This window comes from Helicoverpa zea, chromosome 5, assembly GCF_022581195.2.
Source record: "Helicoverpa zea isolate HzStark_Cry1AcR chromosome 5, ilHelZeax1.1, whole genome shotgun sequence".
In the NCBI taxonomy this organism is placed as follows: Eukaryota; Metazoa; Arthropoda; class Insecta; order Lepidoptera; family Noctuidae; genus Helicoverpa; species Helicoverpa zea.
Genome location: NC_061456.1, coordinates 10,548,486 through 10,560,576, shown reverse-complemented (window position 1 = coordinate 10,560,576; position 12,091 = coordinate 10,548,486). Strand labels below are relative to the sequence as shown.

Genomic DNA, 12,091 nt, shown 5'->3' with positions numbered 1-12,091 from the left:
CAGAAAATAAGTAACTTCAACAGCGCTGAAATTGGAACAAATAGTTGGTTAGCATCTAAGTTAGCAAAATATGCAACGACACTAGCCTGGACTTTGTCTAAGTTACATTTTAAGTTTATCTTAGGCTAAGTTATGATGATAATTATACAACTTTGACATAATTATGAAACTTTGCAGTTTTTTAGGACATTTGCTACTTTAGTATTATCATTTTAATAGTGCTAGCTTAAATCCGTGGTTTTTCCAGTGCCCATAACAAAAGTAGCAAGATGTTCCATTGAATAGGTACATTAAATAACAAAGAAATAATTGTCAAAATTAGACTAGCTGTTTCTGAAATTCATCAGCCCTATAAATATAATTTTATTGCCATAGGTAGTTATTTTGACCCCTGAATTTAAATCCTGACATCGATGAGAACTTTTAGATTTTATTTGATTGGAACAATCGTTCTAACTTTCAGCGGGTTATGAACTATTTACATATTCACTCTTTTGGTCTAGCTTAAGTAAACTATATTTCAAAGGATAGTATTAGTAGGATTACTTACAGCTTCCTGTAAAATTCATAGGATGCGTGATAGCATCACACCGATCCACGCTGAGAGCAACCAGCACGTATGTAGAGGAGTATGTCACCACGCCCTAAAACATAGTCTAATTAATAAACAGGATCAAAGAAAGATATAGATGGAATGACAAAGAAATTACCATAGATTTATACTCGGACGTAGACTTTATTAATAAAAGGGAAAAATTAGGGAAACTTTGAGTTTACAAGCTAAAATTTCTTGCTACGTAGGTAATCACAACTTGGCTGAATTAAAACACATAATAATCACAAAATTTAAATATTTCCCTATTTCCTTTATTTCCAATTTTGCTGCATTATAAAGTTTAATATCTCTTGATTCACACCTCGTGAGAATTTTATGACTAAAACCGAACACAATACAACAGCTTGAATTAAATAAACCTTTCTAAAAGTAAACACTATACGATTAATAATAATACGTATCTTGCACGTTTAACATGTGTTCTTCAACAATAACTAAACTATTGACAAACATATTGACAAACAAACTATTATAGTACGAAACACGTGGATTTACTCGTGTAACTAATGGGGTATCATCCTTTGTAATCGACACTTCGCTTTTTGTGTTCACGTGTTTTACCTTATAGCCATTTGTAATAATATTTTGATCCAGATCATATTACTGAGGTATATTAGGAGAAGAGTACTGTTAAAAGTACAAAATTGACAAAATAAATAATTGGCGAGTGTTTAGCTGGGTATTTAGAATTAATTTTATAGGCAGTTTTTTTTTGATGGGAATAACTTTTTGGTGTTAGATAAGTTAGTAGTAATAAGGTTCCAGATGATTAGGCGAAATATTTATACTTCGGACTAGGCATAATATAGTTTCTCTCAGATAATCAGGTAAAATATTTATACTTTAGATAATATACAAGCAAAAAAATATATCCTAATTAGCTTCATATTCAGTTAATGTATTTTATTTAAATAAATAGACAGAATTCCACGCAACATCTCAAGCAACATTCATACCTACACCATAACTCCTTACAAACAAAAGCTCTTCAAAATAAAACCTTCGCAGAAAATTATTTCTCAGAGAAACAGTTAATTAACGTTAATTAGTTTCATCTACCTTACCTGTAGATACTTCATCATTTTGCACGTGATGGAGCCGGCTAGCCATGTGATCGTGATGCGCTGGATGAGGTCAGGTAGCACGCTTATTAGACCCACTAATAAATCTGGAAAATTTTCACCCTGTTAGTTGTAGGATAGGTGAAGCAGAAAGTTGGGGTAGTAAGTGGAAAATAATTTTTAGATGGTACATTTTATAGTTGTCATTTGTAGAAAAATTGCTGTTTTTCTATACAGGTACATATTCTTTGTTAGATTATAAGTTTCATATTGTATCTTTTAAATAAGAAAGAAAGGTTCTATAAACGCCAAAGTACGATTTTTCAACAGGAATCTTATGGCATATTAAAAGTTTCAACTTTGTATATGACATTCAAATAACGGATATAATAGAGAATATAAATGGCAAGACACTCATAGATACAATATTCTCTAAGGACACTCCACAACTGCTGTATTTCACAGAGTAATACCTTACCTGCAATGGCCAGTTGCATGATAAAGAAGTTCATTCTGCTCTTTCTTGACTTTGTGAGGAGTAAGGCAAGCACGACTGTCGCGTTGCCAGCCACTATTGTCACCAGTAGCATCCATAGAATGGCCAATTGTGCTGACTGTTTGGGAATAAAATACAAGTAAGTATTAGTAATAATATCATTAAAAAAAGTTAAATAAAAAACCTTTTTTCATAAAAAAATACTTCAATAATATTGGTACCTAAAACCTTCTCCTAATTTTGAGAAAGATAAAGAAAATCGCTGAAAAATGTTTCGTAACGTAGAGTTAAACGCGAAAATTCGCGCCCAAACATACATAGGTACAGGTCATATTGAGCACTTCTTTTTTATTTAAAGTTGGTTAGAAAAACTAGGCATCGCTATCGTTTAAGACAGAGTGGTCGATTTTTGCTACATGGAATGAGTCGCTCGGAAAAATAAGCTCGTGTGAAAGCGCCAGTAGATGAGAGAGAATATAATATAAATCAATTTAATTCGGTAAACTTACATAACATTGCTACTGACTGCCAACTTGGAAATGAAAATACTTAATAATTGAACAATTGTCGACATAATTATCTAATGCTATAGCCAAACTTCTAAATCATTCACGCAATAAATTAAAGTCATAAGTGTAAATATCTCAGCTTATTTCAATTTTATTCATAGCTTCAAACTACTATATGAGCTGAAATACGTCGTCTGAACTTCTATAATATCGGTTCTAAGTATCAAAGTTGTGCAAATTCTTGCAATATTTGGTGCAAATAGTTACCTACTCCAAGTAATTTGTAGTTAAATGCATCGCAGTTAAGGTCTCAAGTGTCTCACGAATTTGAATGTTACAAGTATAGAAATAAGACATAAAATTAAATGGCATGCAATAAGCTGAGTGGAATTTTTGATACTTATATTTGGGAGTTATAAAGTTTTAGTTTAATTTTTTGAGTTTTACATGGATTTCATGAGTTTTCGTGTCTTATTCGTAGTAGTAAAATAAAAGTGACTTTTTTAGGTGATTCGTCAAAAATGTTATGATTCTACAAGTCATCCGTTGTTTTATTCATTTATGTGAATGACAAACACAAATTATAAGAGTTAGAAAAATAGAATTTTTCTTTTTACGATTTTCCATTTTAATCAAAGTTCACTTCACAAAATAGTAAAAAAGCAACAGTTCAACGAAATAGAACCTTTTTTAAACAAAATTTTCTAAATGATTCCTTGGCTCTTAAATTAAGACAGTCTTAAACAAATTAGAACACAGAGAGTGAGTCTAGACTCATACTTTAGCTAGGAACACTTCACACAATTAATTGTGCACTCCACGTTAATGAATTTCACTGATTAGTTTCTTAGCTGTACTTTTAATTAACCGACTCAGTGAAAAATCTGTTTCGTCTGAAGTGTTCAAGGTCTTTTGAGCAACGCTTTTCACAATATTCCAAGTTTTTATTTAAGTTGAATTAAAAACTTAACTTAGAAGCGAAAACTGAGATTTTACGTAAAGTTTTAACACTTTAACAGTGCAATATTTTATGTTGAACTCGAAAACTGAATTAGAGAATGTCACCAAGACCTATTTTATGTTCTCACAGTCAATTAAGTTTCCCCTCTTACCGTCTCTCGCCCATTGGTAACAGATCGTGTTCATTTGTTATTATTTTATTGCCCTGACATTTTGACAAACCATTAACTTTAATGACACACGATTTGATGAGAAAATTCATTAAGAAAGTGTACTTAACGGGCTATATGAAAACGAAAAGAACATTAAGGTAACCTAAAATATAAGAAGTTTTAACAAATAGGGGTATAGTAAAGTTTAATAATAATTAGAATTACTAATGGTAGAACAAGTTTGTAAACGAATATTGTAAAACTTGGTGTTGTTGAAAAATATTTTGGTTAAGTATATTTGGAATGGAAAAAATAACAATTAAGATCTGTCGGCGAACTTGAAAAAGTGAAACTATATGATGCACTTTCAGTAGGTAGTAATTTTCTGCCGCATAAGAGTAAAGTACAGAAAGCATACTATTTATTTACCTGGTAGAAATAGAACTTGTTGATAGTCGTCTCATTTCTGGAGATATTCCTATAAATAGTTTCGTTGATGTCGATCCAAAAACTGCAGTTGTTACAGTCTTTATCCCCCATGATGCTGTGTTTCACATCTTGTTATCATGTACCTGAGGACAAAGAACATTACCTTTTTAAAGTTAATTGTATTAAATACGGTCTTAAATAACACAGTAATGTTTCTTAAACAATCATTGAAATGTTGCCATTGCATTCAAGAGAACCGCGAACTATCAAATTTACAGATAATGAAAACAAAATCCAATGCCGGCGCGTTTTTTGAATTTGGAATGTTGCATGCCAGCATGTTGTATGAGAAGGCGTTCTGGGGTTATTAAATACTCTTTGATTGGATATCTTTTTAATGTTCTACATACATAGACAACATAGAGGGACCATTGAACGCTCCCTTTTACAATAATGTACCTACTGATATGACTCTTAAAATTTACTCTGTTTTAATTAATACTTTGTCGACTCCTACTATTAAAACTAATATTTATTATCGCATATAGCGATGTCGTTCTAAGTTTAATCTTTTCACTGTCCCAAATGAATCTCGTATCTTTATTGAATCGTTGATGAAAATGGATGCAATAAAGTCTCCAAAGCCTGTAATGCTGTAATGATAGGAGTCTAGTTTATAATCCGTTTAGGACATTTTATGACCTACTTTGTAAGTGAAGGGATGCATAGGTATTTCTTAACATTCGATTTTATATGTCAATAAGCCAATTGCCTGCGGTTTTACCAGTGTCCTGTGGGAACTACTGCCCATACCGGGATAAAATATAACCTATGTTACTCGGGAACAGTGTGACTTCAAAACAGTGAAAGATTTTTTCAAATCGGTATAGTCGTTTCGCAGCCATTAGGGTACAAACAAACAAAAAAATATTTCCTCTTAATTCTATTACTATAGATAAAAAAGTTGTTACTTTATCAATGAATTCTTTAGAAAGAATAAGGAAAGCGGCTTCACTACGTACTCGTAGAACGGTAAGACTTAATTTTTTGAAACATTTCGGTAAACACAGAAATGGTTAAAATAATAAATTGTACCTTCTTAAAATAAAGTCTTAAACGTTTATTTAGTAGAACTGTAGGTGGCAATTAGTAGCGTAACGTTGCCCTTCCCGGAGTTAGTTAACTCTTATTTGTTTTGTTAATTACAAAATGTAGTTATATTTTTAGAAAATCTTTGCTTTACATTTTGACCCTGCACGAGTCACACAGCTAGAATTAATCGGAGACTAGAACTCCTGGACCGATTTAAAAATTAGAAAGCTACATTATCTGCAAGTAGCATAGGCTATTTTTATCCCGATACCGGCAGTAGTTCCTTTGGAACGCGGATGAAACCACGGGAAAACGGCTAGTAGAAAGTATATAAAATTATTTTTACAATAAAAGTTTTTGAACATTATTGTGGATATGAAGTGCTGATTGGTGTTTATTCAGATTTTGGGTATAGAATACAATCATATTTATCAAAATCGAAGTTTAATTGATTTGTTGAACAAATAAACTATCGGTTTTCCAAAACAACTTCATAGATTTGTTTATTTACTGTTTGATACCAAGTTTCTGACTTAACCAACCGATTCAAAAAATCTTTTCAGATTTTGTATAAACGTTAGCAGGTATATTCTATTATTTAAACTTTGCGAACTTGTGTATGTAATATACATTTTCTTCAACCTAAGTTAGCCTTTTAGGCAATTATTATCATGATCTTTGAAGTTTAAAGTTTTATTCTTTGTAGTTAATTTTTAAGTCATTTTAATGAAAAGAACAGATTTCATTCTTCACAAACTTTTCTTTTTAGGACAGTTAAATTAGTTCTTGTCAGATTCAGACAAATGTTCTTATAACTCTTTTGTAACCATAACAAAGAGTAATTAACTGAAAAAACTACCAAACTCTTAAAGCCACAATAAATCCAACTAATGTAAGATGACAATTTGAGCTCTAAATAAATGAGAAAACTTTTGTCACCCAAGAAAACTTCATAAACTTATCCTATAATTTATTTGTATACCCAAAAAGTAATAAATAATACTAGGTCTATTTTCGTAACAGAAAGCAAAGTACTAGGCGCTCAGAATCTCGAAGGAGCTTTCACACATAATAGCCATTCGTCACTTGTTATTGAATGGAATACTAATGTGACCACGAAATAAAGTAAACAAGGATAAGATCATGGAGAACAAAATAACTAGCGGAGGTGCCATAACGGAAAATCTCCTAAGAAAGGAGAGCGCCAATATGCGGATGTGCGGGCGACGGGGAACGTTACTGTCTTCTCCCTTACACGCCTTCTTTGGACCTGATCTTTTTTTATAATACCAAAAATCGTTGATAAATGTCTCAAAGAACCCGAACGCTTCGTTAGACTTGTAGCTGATCATTTTGGCCATGCCCACCGTACGTATTTGACCTAGAAGAAGGTGCCTGACCTACCTACATTATGGTATCTCCGCTCATCTTTCCTTACTCCGAGGACAAGATAGAATACGTTATGGCATTATTTTATTATGAGTCCTACATTCTGTTATTTGTTTTAGGCGTGTTTAGGAATTCGTGAAGCGTGGTAAAGCTATGTTTAATGAATATTTAGGTCTGTTGTTTTTTGGCAACGAAACTAAATATAACAAAGATATACCGAAATGTAAGTAACTTCATAGTTTCTCAATCATATAGCTTCTAGGTACTGATAGAAACCATTAAACGTATTTTGCTTATGCAAAGCATGATACCTGTAAGTATGCAAAGTTTCATTAAGTGTCTGTTCACACCTCTCGGTTAAAAAGTTACTTTTAGTAGCAGAAAAAAAAAACAATCTTCCTGGCTTTGTACTAAGGTAAAAATTAAGCTATAAAAAGTTCACTTTGGTAAGAAATATTCAAAAAACTGAAACATTAAAACAAAATATTGCTAGTACAAAGTAGAATAAAAAGTCCTAACTCAGTAACTGGACCTAAATCAACTTGATAGTCTTAGTTAACATGTTCTCGTAAAGCTCGAAGCAATTTTCCAACAACTACAAAGATAAACTGCTAAACTTTCCCCGACACTATGACTCCTGAATAACCTATAAAATGGCTCCTTCATCACAACACAGGTGTTCTCACCTCACCCCAGAACCTTGCCTTTGTAAATTAAACTTTATTTATAAAGTGCGAAGGCACATTTTTGCGTGTATCGTAAAATAAGTCGAATGCAATCAATCAATTGGACAGCGATTCAATTGGTATTTGAGAAAGTGATCTAATTTATCAAAATTTATCCGCGAGGATTTAAATTAATGCGCCCTTGGTTACCCAGGTGTGGTTTAGCACTTTGATGTATTACCCCCGCAGTATCGGCTTCAGATTAGTGATTCGCAAACGACTCTTCAATTGCTTTAACAAGTTCCGTTCCAAACTTTTTGCGGAAGTATTGGTATTTCGGGTCAGATTAATTGAAGGGAGATTTTCTATGTAATCGAATTCAAACTTTATTTCTGGGCCGTTTGGAACCTTTTGAAGTTGAAATTAAATTGGTATAAACTTTTTGTTGTGAATACCAGTGGAGTTACTTTAGCATGGTTATTAAATATTTGAACAAAGTTGAGATATACTCAAAGGACTTCTAATTGAATCCCTTGAAAGCAAATAAGTTTGTTAACACTTTTATATCCCAAATGGTCCAATTCCCGTCACCTGTGCTGTCCAAACAGAAAGGCAAAACAAATGTTAGTGTTTGATAAAAGGAAAAAGTTCTGTAGTTTGGCAGAAAGTACCTTGGGGGACCCCTTAAATCCTACTAATTTCCTCTTAATTTCCTTCGTGTGATTCTTTGTGGGAAGAACGTAAATAATGATGAAGATAATGTCGATTGACGGGGGGAAAGTTCTTATGCACCGTTTGTTACCATTGTTTTTGCAAATGACAATATCTTTTTGTCTCGTCTTGAATTCAAAGTTAAAGCTTTGAAGATGGTTTTAAAGATTTTAATGAGATTTTTTAAATGACTTTTTTATTTGAGGTAGCATGGTGGCTTATTGCAATTATCTTTCTTATCGGTAGATCTGTTAAGTGTAGCTTCTACAAAATACTTGAACCCTCAAAGTTGGAACGTTTAGTTAAATACTAATCTCAGTTCCCGTAGAAACAGAATCTGGTCTCTTAGCCAAAATCTGATTCGCCAAAACAACTAAATTAGGTGAAACATCAACATAGTATTTCCCTTCGGGACCTTTGTCGGATTGTGTGTGTCTCCTAAAATTGGCAGGATTTTGTACCACGAATAACTTTCATTATTTATTTGGTTTGATAAAGCTATTTCGTTTCTTGGCACAATGCTAAGGAAACTGTAAGGAATATTTTCTATGTTATAGTGTAGATCTGATGAAAAGTTGCCTCCCTGTCAAGTAAAACAACAGCTCAAATAAATATGAGTATTTATGTTATGTTTGAATGTGAAGCCGAATCTTTGGAGTTTGTATACGTTGTTGGAATAGGATAAATATGATTTCATGTATGTATGACAAGATGTCCGGAAATAACTTTGATTTTACGAAAAGTAAATTACTAAATCTTAAGCAATTATACATCTATAACACTTGCATTTTAATAAAAAAAAATATATCTAATCATGTCTTAACTGACTTGCAAATACCTACAAAAACAAGTACACATAACTTAAGAAAGAAAAATAAACTACAAGTCATTAAAGTTCGAACTAATTATGGGAAGAAAACGATATTATTTGAAGGAGCACAGCTATACAATAATTTACCTAATGAGATGAGAGATTGTAACAACCTAAACGTATTTAAAAAGGAAATTAGGAATTATGTATGCACACTCTAATGTAAACCTAGATACTATAACTAGAGGTGTAAATAATTAATTTAATAGTAAGTGCTTTGTATCTCATTATAAGTGAACTGAACTGTATGTAAGTTCTTATGAGAAATAAATATCTTTAAACCGAAACCGAAATATTAGGTAGTTAGTGATTTTAAGTTAGTATAGTGAAAGTTATGGGAAGTGTAAAAAAAAACAAAGTTCATGTAGGAATCAGTCCGCTGGAAAAAGAGAACTTACTTGGCGAGTATCTATCTATGACGTCAGACAAACTTCGCTAGACTTCTACAAACTTACTGCAAAACTTGTTTTCTGCTCTGAAAAATTCTTAAATATCCTTATTTTTAGACATTTTTACAAGTACATTGAGAATGGGAAAAATATATTTCATGATATAATGCTACAATCGACTAATATTTGTCTCCCATGTGAATATAAGCATTAGAGCAAAGGGGGATCTTCAATAGTAAGTGAATAAGGATGGATTTAATGAAAAATAAAAACAGATGCTGATAAAAAATATTCACATACACAACACCTTAATCTAGAACATGCATAAAACTATCAGTTTGAATAGATAAAGACTAGGCATTCAGATAGATCTGTCTGAATGGATCATCATCCTCCGAGCCTTTTTCTTCCCAATCATATTGGGGTCGGCTTCCAGTCTAACCGGATTCAGCTGAGTACCAGTGCTTTACAAGAAGCGACTGCCTATCTGACCTCCTCAACCCAGTTACCCGGGCAACGCGATACCCCTTGGTTAGACTGGTGTCAGACTTACTGGCTTCTGACTACCCGTAACGACTGCCAAGGATGTTCAATGACAGCCGGGACCTACAGTTTAACGTGCCATCCGAAACACAGTCAATGATGTCTAAGATATACTTAGAAAGTACATACAAACTTAGAAAAGTTGCATTGGTACTTGCCTGACCTGGGATCGAACCCGCGCCCTCATACTTGAGAGGTTGGTCCTTTACCTACTAGGCCACCACGACTACCTGTCTGAACTATACTATCTGTCTGAATGGATAATGGATACAATTGTTTTGTTACCCAAACAACCTTGTCAGTTCACACGTCCATACCAAATAGGTTTGACGCAGATATCAATTCGTTTGAGCGTTGCAGACCTCGTTTAAAAAAAAAAAGAAAAAAAAAAACTATCGCCGAACGAATTGGATTTCGAATTTCGAAACGGAGGTGAAATATTTTGTCGTGTGCCGTATTCGATATCAAAGCTATAACTCGTTTGAATATGGAACACTCTTTAAGATTTTAAGCGGAGTTTTGTTCCGAATTTGAAAAGAGAATAATTATTTGTCTGTGGCTTAGATAAAGAGAGAATTTCACTTTCAGGATTTTTATTTGGTCCTTCCGTGATTTATACACGTTTTGGTCACCACAAGCTTAATTTAAAAAAAGTGACAAAATAAAGTATAGATTCTAACAAATGACATTGACCTGTCAAAAAATGAAAGTCACACAAATACCTAATGATTTATCGCAAAAGAACTCTTTAGAAGCACAATATCCGGAGCTGAATGAACAAGCTTTGTATTATATAATAAAAAAAAAACGTCGCGTCTCAAAAGAGGATTACGCCAGATTTGCGACTGAACTTTTCCTATATTTTGTGTCAATTTCACGTAATTGCCTCGTATTTTTGCCATTGACAGAATTATATTTCTATTTAGTATATTTGTTGGATGTTCTTAGTCTGAATTACATGGGAAAGTAGTTTGTAAGGAAAAGTAATTTAGATAATAAAAGATGAATGGTTTTATATGGGAAGTTAGCACAGAAATATTCATCAGTTTACCTACTGCTGAAATCTAACTGACGTTTGAGATCAGTTATTTTCTTAAATAACGATGTCTTACACTGTAAGTACAAGCAATAAAAATTTGAAAAATACTGAATTAAAATCTAAGATGAAGAATTTTTTGACATTCAAAAACTGTTAAGATTCACTTTTAGCTTAGCACTAACCAGTATTCTATTAGCGAATTTTAATTGAATTAATCAAAGCACTACATACCACTTAAAATCTAATAACCCAACATAATAGCAATGGTCAGTTAAAGTATCCTCTTATCCACCAGGGAGAGTATAGACTTGAATACATTTATGCCATGGAAAACAAAATGACTAGCGGAGGTGTCATAACAGAAAATCTCTTAAGATATTAGCGCACTAAAATGCGGGTGTGAGAAACGAGGAACTTTACTGTCTTCGCCCTTATGCGCCTTCTTTGGATCCGACCAGTTTTCGTTGACAGATGTCTCAAAGAACCTGAACGGCAAGTAAGTGTACTTATAACTGATTGTTTTGGCCATGCCCATCGTACCTTTTTGACCTAGAAGAAAGCGCCTGACCTACCTGCGGCATCTCCGTTCATCTTTCCATACTCTGTGATTTAGTAACTGATACTTTTGGTCATGCTCACTATGCGAATTTGACCTAGAAGAAGGCGCCTGACCTACCTGCATTATTGCATCTCCGTTCATCTTTACTTTCTCCATGATTTAGTCAGAACACAACCCCGTCTGGCTGGCTGAATCAACTCCTGATAAATGAGTGTCTATCTACTGATCGAGATAAACTAAATGTATTTTAAATTGCTTTGAGATTATTTTCTGAAATTGTTTACTTTATTTAGGAGACTTGTGACTTGTATCTGATGGGATCTTTGATCTGCGTTAGGCCACGTGAAAATATTTTAACCTTGTAGTGAACCTTGTGCTAGAGTATAATTTTAATTAGAGGAATATTATGCTGTTTGAGTTCTGTTTTTAAGGAATCATTAATTTATTTTTATTTACTTTTACCTTACTAGTGAAAGAACTTTGTATAAAATAAATATGTACAAACTGTAAAAGATACTTTATTTGAAAATAAATTATTATATTCCTAAAATTGGATACAGAAAGTGAAGATATAAACGTTACAATATTAATTCCAACTTGAACACATCCT

At 32.9% G+C, this 12,091-nt stretch overlaps 1 protein-coding gene across 1 annotated transcript in view; it reads right to left on the bottom strand.

Annotated features, from left to right (window-relative positions):
* The window catches only part of LOC124630472 (cardioacceleratory peptide receptor-like), a 67,108-nt gene that overhangs the window by 18,763 nt on the left and 36,254 nt on the right, over positions 1–12,091 (bottom strand). Inside the window, exons 2-5 of the mRNA XM_047164392.1 lie at positions 4,224–4,366; positions 2,156–2,291; positions 1,681–1,784; positions 551–644 (exon numbers count right to left, since the gene is read on the bottom strand). Coding sequence (XP_047020348.1) covers positions 551–644; positions 1,681–1,784; positions 2,156–2,291; positions 4,224–4,334 — 445 coding nt within the window. The 5' untranslated portion in view covers positions 4,335–4,366. The remainder of the gene's footprint in view (positions 1–550; positions 645–1,680; positions 1,785–2,155; positions 2,292–4,223; positions 4,367–12,091) is intronic.